The sequence below is a fragment of the Cherax quadricarinatus genome, chromosome 37 (assembly GCF_038502225.1).
Source record: "Cherax quadricarinatus isolate ZL_2023a chromosome 37, ASM3850222v1, whole genome shotgun sequence".
Taxonomy (NCBI): domain Eukaryota; kingdom Metazoa; phylum Arthropoda; class Malacostraca; order Decapoda; family Parastacidae; genus Cherax; species Cherax quadricarinatus.
The window spans coordinates 5,688,270-5,704,046 of record NC_091328.1 but is presented as its reverse complement, the minus strand read 5'-3'; the positions used below and the strand labels follow the sequence as shown (position 1 = coordinate 5,704,046).

Below are 15,777 nucleotides of genomic sequence, written 5' to 3'. Positions count from 1 at the left end.
CATAATTACAGATAATACCACAGACCACTACCCTACTTTCCTCATAACAACTCTTGGTAAACTACCCCAAGACACTACTAAAGTCACCTTCAGACTTCACAATGAGGCAGCCATTAATAACTTCACAACAGCAGTAGCAAACATTGATTGGCACACTGAGCTAGAAATCTATACAGATATTGACGAATGTTTTAATAATTTTCTAAAAAAGACCCAATACCTTTATAACAAGCACTGCCCTAAAAAAACTAAACAGATGACAGCTAAGAGACTGAACAGTCCCTGGCTAACACCCAGCATTCTCAAATCCAAAAATACAAAACACCGATATGAAAAACAGTACAGAATGGGTCACATAACCAGAGACCAAACAAAACGTTACTCGTCAATCCTAACCAGCCTGATAAGAAGGGCAAAAAAATTTTGTATTATGAGAACAGATTATCCAACTTACGAGGTGAAATAAAATAGACCTGGAAGACCCTATCAGAAATTCTGGGAACAAAAAAGATATCACGACATAGCGAAATAAAATTAGCAAAATCAGATGAACCCCAACTCCCACCAACAGAAACAGCAAACAGACTCAACGATTTCTTCTCCACTATAGGTCAAAACCTTGCCAATAAAATCCCAAGCTCAGATACCCCACCAAATGACTACCTCACTGGCAACTACCCGAACACACTGTTCCTAGCTCCGACTAACCCATACGAAGTCTCCCTTATTATCAACGCACTGAAAAACAAGGCAGGAGATTTAAATACCTTACCACCCTTTATATACAAAAAAGCGTCACAAGTACTATCACCAATCATTGCAACACTCTTTAACAAATCCATTGAATCCTCCACCTTCCCTACAGTTCTCAAAATAGCAAGGGTCACCCCGATCCATAAAGGAGGAGACCAAACAGAGTTGAATAACTATAGGCCAATATCCAATTTACACCCTCTCTCAAAAATCTTCGAAAAATTAATTCATAAACGAATCTACTCCTACCTCATCTCCCAAAACATTCTCAACCCCTGCCAATTTGGATTCAGGCCTAATAAAAATACTAATGATGCTATTATACACATGCTAGAACATATATACACTGCAATAGAGAAAAAAGAAGTCCCACTGGGGATCTTCATTGACTTACGTAAAGCTTTTGATACAGTTGACCATGACTTGCTCCACGTAAAATTGTCACACTATGGTATTAGAGGGCACTCCCTCAACTACCTCAAGTCTTACCTCAGCAACAGAAGCCAATATGTGTACGCAAATGGGGCAAGCTCTTCCGCACAACCAATTACAGTTGGTGTCCCACAGGGAAGTGTCCTTGGCCCTCTTCTCTTTCTCCTATACATAAATGACCTACCAAATGCTTCGCAATTACTCAAACCCACACTTTTTGCAGATGACACTACATACGTCTTCTCTCACCCGAGCCCAGTCACGCTAGCCAATACTGTAAACACCGAATTACAGAAAATATCTACCTGGATGAGGACTAACAAACTTGTTGTTTGGTAAGACACATATGTAATCAGTCCATCACCCTTAAAGTTTTGAGGTGGTTAGTCCCTCAGTCTGGAGAAGAGCATTGTTCCATAGTATGTTTCATACTATGGAACAATGCTCTTCTCCAGACTGAGGGACTGACCACCTCAAAACTTTAAGGGTGATGGACTGATTACATCGTCTTCAAGTATCTTCTGCTTCTATCAACTTTTCTGTACTTGACTGAAGAAGCCTACTGTGTAGGCGAAACGTTTCATAATAAAGATACCTAACTGTTGCATATGTGTCTTACCAAACAACCTGTCGGTATTTTATACCATTTTAATGTTCAACTAACAAACTTACACTAAACATTGACAAAACCTACTTCATTCAGTTTGGTAACAGAGCTACAGATGTACCTCTTAACATAACAATAAACGGATCACCTATCACAAAGCTAACAGAGGGAAAATTCCTAGGAATCCACCTCGATAATAGACTCAAATTTCATACACATATACAACAAATTTCTAAGAAAATCTCCAAGACTGTAGGCATTCTATCGAAGATACGGTACTATGTTCCACAGTCAGCCCTCCTGGCCCTTTATCACTCTCTTATTTACCCCTATCTCACCTATGGAATTTGTGCATGGGGCTCAACAACAATTAACCATCTCAGACCACTAATTACCCAACAAAAGGCTGCAGTTAGAATGATAACAAATTCTCACTACAGGCAACACACTCCACCAATATTCAAAACACTCAACCTACTCACCATACAAAACATCCATACTTATTATTGCACCTATTACAAACATAGAACACTTACCTCTGATATTAACCCTTCCCTCAAACATCTCCTTGCCAACCTCAACAGAACACATGACCATAACACAAGGCACAGATCACTCTTTGATGTTCCTCGTGTCCATCTCACGCTATGCAAAAACTCAATGCACATAAAAGGCCCTAAAATCTGGAATTCATTACCTGTAAATATAAAAGAAACACTACCTGTTTATAAATTAAAGTCTCTTCTCAAAGATCACTTACTCACTCAAAACCAAATAAATACTGAATAACTGAACCTTATAAATTGTATATCCTATATGTTACTCACAATTATATCACACAAATGTTAAACCTAGGACCCAATCTAACTTTATTATTTTTTTAAATACACTACCTAACAGAATACTCCATTCGACTGAATGTACAGCAATGCAAGCAACCATATGACCTGTCTTTGTAATTGTACTCATTTGTGCTTTATAGTTATCTGTTTACAATAATGTTTTATCACTGATTTCATCATTGCTTAGTTAATCTTAAGTTAATTTTAAGCCAGCCCGTAATGCTATGCATATAAGTGGCTTTGGCATGCTGCTCTTACCTGTATTTTTTGTACCTCTGTTTGTATGCTTAAAATTTGTATGGTGATTCTCAAAAACTTTTCTGGTCGGGACCATTTTCTTTCATAACATTCTGAAGCACGTGAATAATACTCAGGGTGACTCAACCATTTAACTAAAAATAAATTTTTGCCATCTTCCATCTTCCTCAGACAAAAATACGATAAATTTATAGGGACATCATGGGTGGATCAGACCGGGGTATATGTGGTTCCCTGTCACTTTATGTTAATAATGACAAAATAAACATTATTTCTCTTAGTTTTAACAAGAATCTCAGTAGAATTAAGTCAAGATCTCAGTTAGCAAGTACTGTAACGCTGTTTAACTTTATTAGGTTATTTTGGGTTAAATTGCATGTTATTTACGGAATTAGACCATTGTAAAAGTTTTAAATTAAGTATAAGGCTAAAGTAAAAATTTACTAACATTTGTATATTTTTTTTAGAAATAGTTAATTTAATACTATTAATTATTATTATTATTATTATTATTATTATTATTATTATTATTATTAGTAGTAGTAGTAGTAGTAGTAGTAGTAGTAGTACTCCTTAAGTACTTCTCTCAAGTCCAAACAAGCCTCGTAGAACTTATTGTACCTACTCTTGAAACTATGTATGGAATCTACCTGTGTACTCTTCTATATGTAGTTGTAGGGGTCGAGTCACAGCTCCTCTGTGTGTACTCACCTATTTGTGGTTGGAGGGGGTCGATTCACAGCTCCTGGCCTCGCCTCTTCGCTGATCGCTACTTGGTCCACTCTCTCCCTGCTCCAAGAGCTTTATCGTACCTTAAAGCTATGTATGGATCCTGCCTCCACTACATCACTTTCCAGATTGTTCCACTTTCTGACAACTTATTACTTAAGAAATACTTCCTAACATCCCTGTGACTCGTTTGAGTTTTCAACTTCCAGTTGTGACCCCTTGTTGATGTGTTGTGTACTCTCACCTAGTTGTACTCACCTAGTTGAGGTTGCGGGGGTCGAGTCCGAGCTCCTGGCCCCGCCTCTTCACTGATCGCTACTAGGTCACTCTCCCTGAGCCGTGAGATTTATCATACCTCTGCTTAAAACTATGTATGGATCCTGCCTCCACTACATCGCTTCCCAAACTATTCCACTTACTGACTACTCTGTGGCTGAAGAAATACTTCCTAACATCCCTGTGATTCATCTGTGTCTTCAGCTTCCAACTGTGTCCCCTTGTTACTGTGTCCAATCTCTGGAACATCCTGTCTTTGTCCACCTTGTCAATTCCTCTCAGTATTTTGTATGTCGTTATCATGTCCCCCCTATCTCTCCTGTCCTCCAGTGTCGTCAGGTTGATTTCCCTTAACCTCTCCTCGTAGGACATACCTCTTAGCTCTGGGACTAGTCTTGTTGCAAACCTTTGCACTTTCTCTAGTTTCTTCACGTGCTTGGCTAGGTGTGGGTTCCAAACTGGTGCCGCATACTCCAATATGGGCCTAACGTACACGGTGTACAGGGTCCTGAATGATTCCTTATTAAGATGTCGGAATGCTGTTCTGAGGTTTGCTAGGCGCCCATATGCTGCAGCTGTTATTTGGTTGATGTGCGCTTCAGGAGATGTGCCTGGTGTTATACTCACCCCAAGATCTTTTTCCTTGAGTGAGGTTTGTAGTCTCTGACCCCCTAGACTGTACTCCGTCTGCGGCCTTCTTTGCCCTTCCCCAATCTTCATGACTTTGCACTTGGTGGGATTGAACTCCAGGAGCCAATTGCTGGACCAGGTCTGCAGCCTGTCCAGATCCCTTTGTAGTTCTGCCTGGTCTTCGATCGAGTGAATTCTTCTCATCAACTTCACGTCATCTGCAAACAGGGACACCTCAGAGTCTATTCCTTCCGTCATGTCGTTCACAAATACCAGAAACAGCACTGGTCCTAGGACTGACCCCTGCGGGACCCCGCTGGTCACAGGTGCCCACTCTGACACCTCGCCACGTACCATGACTCGCTGCTGTCTTCCTGACAAGTATTCCCTGATCCATTGTAGTGCCTTCCCTGTTATCCCTGCTTGGTCCTCCAGTTTTTGCACCAATCTCTTGTGTGGAACTGTGTCAAACGCCTTCTTGCAGTCCAAGAAAATGCAATCCACCCACCCCTCTCTCTCTTGTCTTACTGCTGTCACCATGTCATAGAACTCCAGTAGGTTTGTGACACAGGATTTCCCGTCCCTGAAGCCATGTTGGCTGCTGTTGATGAGATCGTTCCTTTCTAGGTGTTCCACCACTCTTCTCCTGATAATCTTCTCCATGATTTTGCATACTATACATGTCAGTGACACTGGTCTGTAGTTTAATGCTTCATGTCTGTCTCCTTTTTTAAAGATTGGGACTACATTTGCTGTCTTCCATGCCTCAGGCAATCTCCCTGTTTCGATAGATGTATTGAATATTGTTGTTAGGGGTACACATAGCGCCTCTGCTCCCTCTCTCAATACCCATGGGGAGATGTTATCTGGCCCCATTGCCTTTGAGGTATCTAGCTCACTCAGAAGCCTCTTCACTTCTTCCTCTGTTGTGTGCACTGTGTCCAGCACTTGGTGGTGTGCCCCACCTCTCCGTCTTTCTGGAGTCCCTTCTGTCTCCTCTGTGAACACTTCTTTGAATCTCTTGTTGAGTTCTTCACATACTTCACGGTCATTTCTTGTTGTCTCTCCTCCTTCCTTCCTTAGCCTGATTACCTGGTCCTTGACTGTTGTTTTCCTCCTGATGTGGCTGTACAACAGTTTCGGGTCAGATTTGGCTTTCGCTGCTATGTCATTTGTGTGTGTGTGTGTGTGTGTGTGTGTGTGTGTGTGTGTGTGTACTCGCCTAATTATACTCACCTAATTGTGGTTGCAGGGGTCGAGACTCACCTCCTGGCCCCGCCTCTTCACTGATCGCTACTAGGTCCTCTCTCTGCTTCCAGAGCTTTGTCATACCTCGTCTTAAAGCTATGTATGGTTCCTGCCTCCACTACATCACTTGTTAGGCTATTCCACTTTCTGACGACTCTATGACTGAAGAAATACTTCCTAACAACCCTCTGACTCGTCTGAGTCTTCAGCTTCCAATTATGACCCCTTGTTTCTGTGTCCCCTCTCTGGAACAACCAGTCTCTGTCTACCTTATCTATTCCACGCAGTATTTTGTATGTCGTTATCATGTCTCCCCCTGACCCGCCTGTCCTTCAATGTCGTCAATCCGATTTCCCTCAACCTTTCTTCGTGTCGTGTGTGTGTGTGTGTGTGTACTCACCTAATTGTGGTTGCAGGGATCGAGACTCAGCTCCTGGCCCCGCCTCTTCACTGATCGCTACTAGGTCCTCTCTCTGCTTCCTGAGCTTTGTCATACCTTGTCTTAAAGCTGTGTATGGTTCTTGCCTCCACTACATCACTTGTTAGGCTATTCCACTTCCTGACTACTCTATGACTGAAGAAATACTTCCTAACATCCCTCTGACTCGTCTGAGTCTTCAGCTTCCAATTATGACCCCTTGTTTCTGTGTCCCCTCTCTGAAACATCCTCTCTCTGTCCACCTTGTCTATTCCACGCAGTATTTTGTATGTTGTTATCATGTCTTCCCTGACCCTCCTGTCCTCCAGTATCGTCAGTCCGATTTCCCTCAACCTTTTTTCGTAGGGTATTCCCCTGAGCTCCGGAACTAGCCTTGTTGCAACCTTTGTACTTTCTCTAATTTCTTGACGTGCTTGACCAGGTGCGGGTTCCAAACTGGTGCTGCATACTTCAGTATGAGCCTGACGTACACAGTGTACAGTGTCTTGAACGATTCCTTACTAAGGTATCGGAACGCTATTCTCAGGTTTGCCAGGCGCCCATATGCTGCAGCAGTTATCTGGTTGATGCATGCCTCCGGAGACGTGCTCGGTGTTAAGGTCACCCCAAGATTTTTCTCCTTGAGTAAAGTTTGCAGCCTTTGTCCACCTAGCCTATACTCTGTCTGCGGTCTTCTTTGCCCTTCCCCAATTTCCTAACTTTGCATTTGACAGGGTTGAATTCGAGAAGCCAGTTGCTGGACCACTTGTTCAGCCTGTCCAGGTCTCTTTGTAGTCCTGCCTGATCCTCATCCGATATAATCCTTCTCATTAACTTCATTTCATCTGCGAACAGGGACACTTCAGAGTCCATCCCTTCCATCATGTGTGTGTGTGTGTGTGTGTGTGAAGAGAGGTAGCAGGTGTTAGGAGACGTCCATTTGTCTCACTTTACTGAAGACTCGAACCTGGGTTCTCTCGTTTGTGAGCTGAACGTGTTTTGTTATCTGACACAGTGATCGAAGAGTTTTAAAAAAAATGCAGAACGAAACAATGAGGATCATCCTTGTAAGTACACACATTACTAAAGTAGTATTGATTGTGTGGAAAGATCTTCACATTCCTAGCATCAGAGACCGTGCCATTGGAAGAAATACCCACATCAGCATTATTATTATGCTTGCGCAGGAGCCCTTCAGACTTTCTTCAGAAAAGATGAACACTTCTCTAAATGGACGGTAACTATTGCAGAACACATGAAGGATGTAGTTAGATATTATTGTCAATTTTTTTGTGTGTGTGAAAGGATCTTACTGAGATGTAGTTGTGTATGTGTAGGAGTTTGCGATGGTCCACAACTAATAACGAATAAATGATGAGATTTAAAAAAGGAGAGCTGCTGGACTGAAAACATTTTGCTTATTTGTGTGTACAGGAGTCAGGTATTGGCAAAGTGGTGGAGTGAACGTCGACACTTCAGTTACGGTGATGGGTACAACAATTTGAGCTTGGTATCCTCATATACACAGATGGCTTGGTACAATTCTCACCAGCTGGGCTGTGGCTTCGCACAGTGCTCAACCACTGGCACACAAACATTCTATAGATATGTCTGCAACTACTGCCCTACGTGAGTCACATTGTGCAGTTTTGTTGTACATTCTTCTAAATAATTTATTTTGTAGTTGTAGTGTCATTCTTGAAATAGTATCTATATAACGTAATAAATGTACATTCTAAATGTTATTTTTGCATCACATATATTTATACATGACTAACCCTTCAGGGTTGCCTTGGTACTGATGAATGACTCGTGATCCGTGGATTATGAACTACCCTCCCTTTCACTGGATCAAACTTCATCGCTTTTATATTCCTAAGTTCTTGTATAACCCCTACTGGCTTAACGCTTCCCCATAAATATAATATTACACGTGACTAAATACTGTTCGTCTAAAACAATTTTGTTTTTATTGTTTTAGTGAAATTTAAATTTCTCGTAATACTTAATTCTCCATAGAATGGCATTTTTTGTTCCTTTAAAAATGTGTTGCGTCATTATTTGTATTATTAACTTTGTGATGTTATACAGGGGGAATGATCCAAGGCGGCTGAGTCGACCATATAGTAAGGGTAAGAAGTGCAGCATGTGTCCTGGTTCCTGCAGGTCGCTTTGTAACGGTCGCCGCTGTGGCCTCTGCACCAACTCTTGCGCCTACTCTGACTTGTGGAACAACTGTCCAACGCTGAATCAGGAGTGGCATGAGTGGCTGTGCAACACTAAGACCAAACAGGGAGTAGAACGCTTTAAGAACTGTCGCGCCACTTGTCAGTGTGTCAAAGAGATAACGTGAACCAGGACCTCATCACAGTCGTCAGTGGACGTGAAAGATATTAAGAAATGTAATATTGTGGAAGCAGTCAAGGTTCTCAAATATACACATCTCATGATGTAATATTTAAATTTTTTATTTAGTGGACTGGTAAGCCAGCGGAAGGCCTCGGTCAAATGTTCCACTGAGAGAGTCATATGAGTAAGACCCGCGTCAGGAGAAACTTGCCCATGTCTCCTGACACAAAATATTCGTCTTTCCCTGAAACCTTTCACGCCACATTGTATTCCCTTAATGAGCTGCAACCTGGTTAATTTAATACACCTGCAAATGCTATGACCATGAGTGTGGGTTATAGTCTTTTTGCAGCGACCAGGTAGCGACTGTAGACGACAATTTACAGTTTTAATTCATTACTATAAATCAGGTGAGACGGGAAAGTATATCTCGTTCATCAGGCTGCATAATACATTTATAAATCACTTGTTAGTTTGAGAAACTAGAAGTGAGGGAAGCAAATGTTGGATATCCTAGGATACAAGCCAGTAATAAACCCCAACAGCCCCGCCATATATAAACCTATATATACCAGGCAGTGAACGACTTTGTTTAGTAAACAAATTAAAAGTATTTACTTAAGTCACATTAGCCAAATTATTGAGCATATAAGATATCAAGTGTATGTGGTGAGACTGCTCGTGACTACAATTTCTACAAATACAGTATTTGTAAATTACAAAGTGTTAAAGCGATGCTGGTGTCAGTGTGTGTCCAGTCAGGACAACTGCGAGTACTCGCTGAGTATATGATAGTCCCATTTATGTTAAGAAAACATGAAGGCAGTGTCTAAGGTTGCAGAACAAGCTTTAATTGAGACAACTTTTCGCTCTGTAGAGCTTTATCCAGTCAGTTTTTTCAAGAAAATATATCAATATATTTTTATCAATGTTCTTTATTATCCTTATATTTCACCTTTAAATAGGAGGTTGCAGAGACAAAAAAAAATTTAAAACAAATAACGGTTGTGCTTGCTTGAAGAAACGATTTAGGGAAAACAATTGATAGTGGTGCATACTACATATATCAATGTCTACATATGTATTAAAAACATTTATGTAGAAAATAAGCAAAATAATTTTGTAATCAGTAATATTAGGTTACTTAATTACTTCAGGTAGGTTTATTTTGTTTCTGTTCACCAATTCAATAGACTGATAGTGATTGCTGATTTAGTGCACTAGCTTTCTTTAAAATGTACCTGGAGTTTACCTGGAGAGGGTTTCGGGGGTCAACGCCCCCCGCGGCCCGGTCTGAGACCAGGCCTCATGGTGGATCAGGGTCTGATCAACCAGGCTATTACTGCAGACTGCACGCAAGCTGACTTACCTTTCACGGAAAGTACCTCGTTGCTGGTGAAGTGCTCTTGCTCCGAAGAAGGGCATCTATCCTCTCCTTACTCTGGTCACACCATCACTTTACATTCCTACAGGTTTAACGTTCCCCGTGAAGTTTAAATCCCTTTTGACCCTCCACGGTTATCCTTTATATCTTGAGAATGCATTATTCGTCCATGTCCTCTTGGTAGCCTTACCCTGTATTTTCCGCTATTTATTTTCTCAATCATTTTACGTTATCCGTTATAAATGTCATTTATGTATTTAAAAAATAACATGGGTCCCAGTGGAGAACCTTGTGGGACACCATTCGCCAGTCGTTCATCTGGACATCTTTTACCAGACCATCGCTCTTTGTCTCCCTTCTCGTAGGTGTTCCTCGAATCCAGCAAAATCCAGTTATCCCTGGGTGCTCTTCCAACTTGTGGGGAAGTCTATTGTGGATCGTGTGGGAGGGAGGGAAGAGGAAAACGATGAGGTAATACACAGCTACCTTGAAGATGTCCATCTGTGAGTGTTGCCGTAGTCTGTGTAGTGTTTTAACTTTGTTTTACTTCCTAGAGGGAAACGAGCATTGATTGGTCAGATTTTTAGAAACAGAATTATTTCCAACATTTTCTTCTTTACTGCCATTGAAATGTTCATTCCAGGTTACTCGTAACTTAACACTTATCCTTGAACTTAAATTTGTACATGACTCTCCTTCCGAGGATGATCCTCTTGACTTCATTCTGCATTATTCAAGCCCTTTCTACGCTAACACTCATGTCTGGCTATTCTGTTTAACTCTATTGTCTGTCATTTGGACCATATATATATATATATATATATATATATATATATATATATATATATATATATATATATATATATATATATATATATATATATATATATATATATATATATATATATCGTGCCTAATAAGTAAAACTGGTCAATTAGCAAGAACTCATTTAAAATTAAGTCCTTTCTAAAAATTTCTCTTATCCGTTTAAAGATATATTTTTTCATTAATGTTCATGTAAAAATTTTTAATTTTGCACCAAAAGAATCTTAGAAAACTTACCTAACCTTATTATAACAAGCGCAATTTATTTTAGCCTAATCCTACTAAATATATTTTAAATACTTTTACAGTAATTTAATACTAAACAAACACAGTGAAATATATTTTTTTCGTTAGGTTTAGAATGATTTTTGCGAAATTATTGCATACACAAATTTTCGCTTGTCCTATATGGCAAGAGGAACGTTGCTATTTAAGCCAAGATCGCAAATTCTGCCTATTCGGCACGACACACATATATATATATATATATATATAAGGGTGGGGTCCACCTCTGGTGTAAATTGTGGGACCCATAGCCTCGGAGAAGTGGATAAAAAGGCTTCAAGGAAGAATATTTGGATTTCTTCCTGAAGCCATTTGAATATTCCACTTCCCCTACCACCCCATCTTTTAAACTATTTTTTTTTACCAATAGGAATATTTTATTACATAATATGGCACAGAAGATTTAAGAGATACATTGTTGATATATATATATATATATATATATATATATATATATATATATATGTATATATATATATATATATATATATATATATATATATATATATATATGTATATATATATATATATATATATATATATATATATATATATATATATATATATATATATATATATATATGTATATATATATATATATATATATATATATATATATATATATATATATATATATATATATATATATTATTTATGACCCATGCTCTCTTGCTTCACTTTTGGCTTTCATCGTTTATTGACCCTTGGGCACTGTACTGTCTATTTTCTTTAACATTGCATCAAGTTTCGTTCACTGACAATGTAGTGTAAACCATTGTGGTGATAAAACAGTACATTCATTTACATTACACACAATTGTTGCTTATAACAGTTTTCGTCGTGTTTGTTCAACAAACACAACGTTTATGCTAAATATCGTAACGTCATATATATTTTCAGTTTGTTAGGTGTGATGCTTATGGACTACGCGAGGGTCATTAAGACTGAATTTCACCTGTATTCCAACACCAAGAATACTTTAATCCCTAAAATACGGACTAAAGTTAAACCCTCAGTGTTTATGCTCCTCCCGGTGTGTACACATTATTTTCAGTTACATTTGAAGATAGTTAACCCCCTCACCTTGAAGGTCTGTTGCCATTTTGCATACACTATTTCATTTATAATACTTGATCCTATGGGATGTTGGTAGTATTTACTGTACGAACAAGTTGTTTTTAAGAATAATGAGTACATATAACATGCTAAAAGGTCTGAGACTATTGAGATATATATAGATGTATCGTTAACATAAAGCTCCGCGAAAATTATATTAAATGCCATGAAAAGTGGGTGCAGCTCTTCAGTGTGTATCCAGACTGAAGGAAGTGAGGACGTATGTGTATGGAACTCTCGTCCACTTTAATTGTACCTCTTTATTGAGTTTTTAACTGAGTGTTTACCTTGTAATTTATTAAGGAGTTATATGCACGGAACGCAAGGAAAGATCAGTAGCAGTTCTGCTGTTCGACAGTTGTGAAGGTAAGTTTTAACGGGTGTTTGGGGCTTGACCTCTCAAACTTAGGTTCGAAAGGTTTTTCTTTCTCCCGTCCTCATTATCTAGATTCTTTTTTATATAGTTATTTGTATTTCCGGGTGAGATACCATGTAATTGTGACGGCCATGTGTGGTACTTTTGAGGCTTTGTTGAGCTTGGGTACATGTTAACTTAACATTTGAGACATTTGTCCAAGGGACCCCTCAGTGGGAGCCAGTCAGGGGACCCCTCGGTGGGAGCCATTCAGGGGACCCCTCGGTGGGAGCCAGTCAGGGGACCCCTCGGTGGGAGCCAGTCAGGGGACCCCTCGGTGGGAGCCAGTCAGGGGACCCCTCGGTGGGAGCCAGTCAGGGGACCCCTCGGTGGGAGCCAGTCAGGGGACCCCTCGGTGGGAGCCAGTCAGGGGTCCCCTCGGTGGGAGCCAGTCAGGGGACCCCTCGGTGGGAGCCAGTCAGGGGACCCCTCGGTGGGAGCCAGTCAGGGGACCCCTCGGTGGGAGCCATTCAGGGGACCCCTCGGTGGGAGCCAGTCAGGGGACCCCTCGGTGGGAGCCAGTCAGGGGACCCCTCGGTGGGAGCCAGTCAGGGGACCCCTCGGTGGGAGCCAGTCAGGGGACCCCTCAGTGGGAGCCAGTCAGGGGACCCCTCGGTGGGAGCCAGTCAGGGGACCCCTCGGTGGGAGCCAGTCAGGGGACCCCTCGGTGGGAGCCAGTCAGGGGACCCCTCGGTGGGAGCCAGTCAGGGGACCCCTCGGTGGGAGCCAGTCAGGGGACCCCTCGGTGGGAGCCAGTCAGGGGACCCCTCGGTGGGAGCCAGTCAGGGGACCCCTCGGTGGGAGCCAGTCAGGGGAGCCCTCAATGGGAGCCAGTCAGGGGACCCCTCAATGGGAGCCAGTCAGGGGACCCCTCAATGGGAGCCAGTCAGGGGACCCCTCGGTGGGAGCCAGTCAGGGGACCCCTCGGTGGGAGCCAGTCAGGGGACCCCTCTGTGGGAGCCAGTCAGGGGACCCCTCTGTGGGAGCCAGTCAGGGGACCCCTCGGTGGGAGCCAGTCAGGGGACCCCTCGGTGGGAGCCAGTCAGGGGACCCCTCGGTGGGAGCCAGTCAGGGGACCCCTCGGTGGGAGCCAGTCAGGGGACCCCTCAGTGGGAGCCAGTCAGGGGACCCCTCAGTGGGAGCCAGTCAGGGGACCCCTCGGTGGGAGCCAGTCAGGGGACCCCTCGGTGGGAGCCAGTCAGGGGACCCCTCGGTGGGAGCCAGTCAGGGGACCCCTCGGTGGGAGCCAGTCAGGGGACCCCTCAGTGGGAGCCAGTCAGGGGACCCCTCAGTGGGAGCCAGTCAGGGGACGCCAGTCATACTGATACTCGAGTTGTCCCCAAAATTACCGGCTTTAATCACCTGCATTGGTTCACCTCTCCAATTCATTACTCAAACACAGTAACCTTTAACAATTATTCGTCTATGCGGTACTAAGTGGGGAATATTGGGGATCAAGTTTGAGGAGGTTTAGAAAAAGACTAGGCCACAGTCAGTGGCCAGGCTTCAAACACCTTTTATTGTACAGCAATAAAGGAATAGAACAGACTGCCCGCACATGTCAAAGCCAGTCATAGCATGAACCAGTTCAAGAAGAGTACTAAAAGGTGTCTGATGAATATGGCTACACAAAGGGAGGGGAATGATTTTTTATTTAGCTAACACACGTGTAATTTTACCTTATTCCTAGTAATGACCCTCGTATTGTAGATAGTCTTAATGACCTTCGTGTAGTAGATAGTCTTTTTAGTATGATAATAAGCTGTTATCTTCATTATAGAATAATAAGAAAATATTATAACCTTTATATTATAATAATAAGGTAAAAGGACCCCAATGGAAATAAGTCACTCTGACTTTTTTTGGGTTATCCCAGATTCTCTACACATATGCTGCTATGTATGATATTCTATGTAACTGTATTTGTGTATACCTGAATAAACTTACTTAACATTTACTGGTATTATTTATATCAAGTACACTAGTTTACCTTTACATTTCTTGTAGACGATTTAAGTTCTATACTTTGGTAATTCATAATGTCGTACAAAGACGACCGTGGTATATTCCCGAGGGAAACGGGTATTTCCAAGATGTAAGTAGTCTGGATTGGTACTCTGAGTCTCTAGGTAGACCACCTCGGTAACCTTCGCTTCTAGCCTCCACACCCAAAGCTTGGCCGCTCTAATCTCCAGACGAGCTCTATCTTAGGTTACCTGGAGGTTATTCCGGGGATCAACGCCCCCGCGGCCCGGTCCATGACCAGGCCTCCCGATGGATCAGGGCCTGATCAACTAGGCTGTTACTGCTGGCCGCACGCAGTCCGACGTACGAGCCACAGCCCGGCTGATCCGGCACTGACTTTAGGTATCTGTCCAGCTCTCTCTTGAAGGCAGCCAGGGGTTTATTGGCAATTCCCCTAATGCTTGATGGGAGGCTGTTGAACAGTTTTGGGCCCCGGACACTTATGGTGTTTTCTCTTAGTGTACCAATGGCGCCCCTACTTTTTATTGGCGGCATTTTGCATCGCCTGCCCAGTCTTTTACTTTCGTAGGGAGTGATTTCTGTGTGCAGATTTGGGACCATTCCTTCCAAGATTTTCCAAGCGTAGGTCAGTAGTTTCTCTTCTAACCCACTAGTGTAATTTAGACAGGTTACCCAGTCCCCAGTTAAAAATAACCAATCAGATTATGATCCCATACTTGAGTAAGCAGTTTCCTAAAATGCTGAAGATAAGCTGATGTCGATGATATGGCCTCAGCTGTTTTCCATAAATGTTACAGCACTCGAGTCCCTTAAAAGTATCAAATAGCAAGGGAAATAGAGTTTGACATATTAATCTGCCACCAGGTCAGGTGTTCCTTACACCCCAGTGGAAATACGATGCAGATCCTAAATGAATAAGTTGCATCCTTTGGTTTTCTTGGTTTATCCTAGATTAAGTCTACATAATGTACATTTAAAAAATGGCTTTTTTTCATATTTGCATTCGAGTATTTCATTGTGATTTCTCCCCATAATATACTGTGTATGGGGGGTGAAGGTGGGTGGGTGGGGGGCTCTAGACCACTACACATTTATACATACTATGTATGTAAAATCTATATACAAATGACTTAAGAAATCGTAATGAGGTTTCAAGATGCGAACAGTTTGACTGCCACTGGCGACTCGTGTCTTTGACTTCCCTATAATTTTCTTACATGTATA

At 41.9% G+C, this 15,777-nt stretch overlaps 2 protein-coding genes across 5 annotated transcripts in view; both read left to right on the top strand.

The window, feature by feature from the left end:
• LOC128701842 (cysteine-rich secretory protein 2) overlaps positions 1 to 10,721 on the top strand; it is a 52,499-nt gene extending 41,778 nt beyond the window's left edge. For all 4 annotated transcript variants that reach the window (XM_053795778.2, XM_070091816.1, XM_070091817.1 and 1 more), the window contains 2 exons: positions 7,628 to 7,822; positions 8,285 to 10,721. In XM_053795778.2, coding sequence (XP_053651753.2) covers positions 7,628 to 7,822; positions 8,285 to 8,546 — 457 coding nt within the window. In that variant the 3' untranslated portion in view covers positions 8,547 to 10,721. The remainder of the gene's footprint in view (positions 1 to 7,627; positions 7,823 to 8,284) is intronic.
• A 1,047-nt stretch (positions 10,722 to 11,768) lies between these two features.
• The window catches only part of LOC128701849 (uncharacterized), a 116,150-nt gene continuing 112,141 nt past the window's right edge, over positions 11,769 to 15,777 (top strand). Inside the window, exon 1 of the mRNA XM_070091815.1 lies at positions 11,769 to 12,518. The gene's annotated coding sequence lies outside the window, so the exon portion shown is untranslated. The remainder of the gene's footprint in view (positions 12,519 to 15,777) is intronic.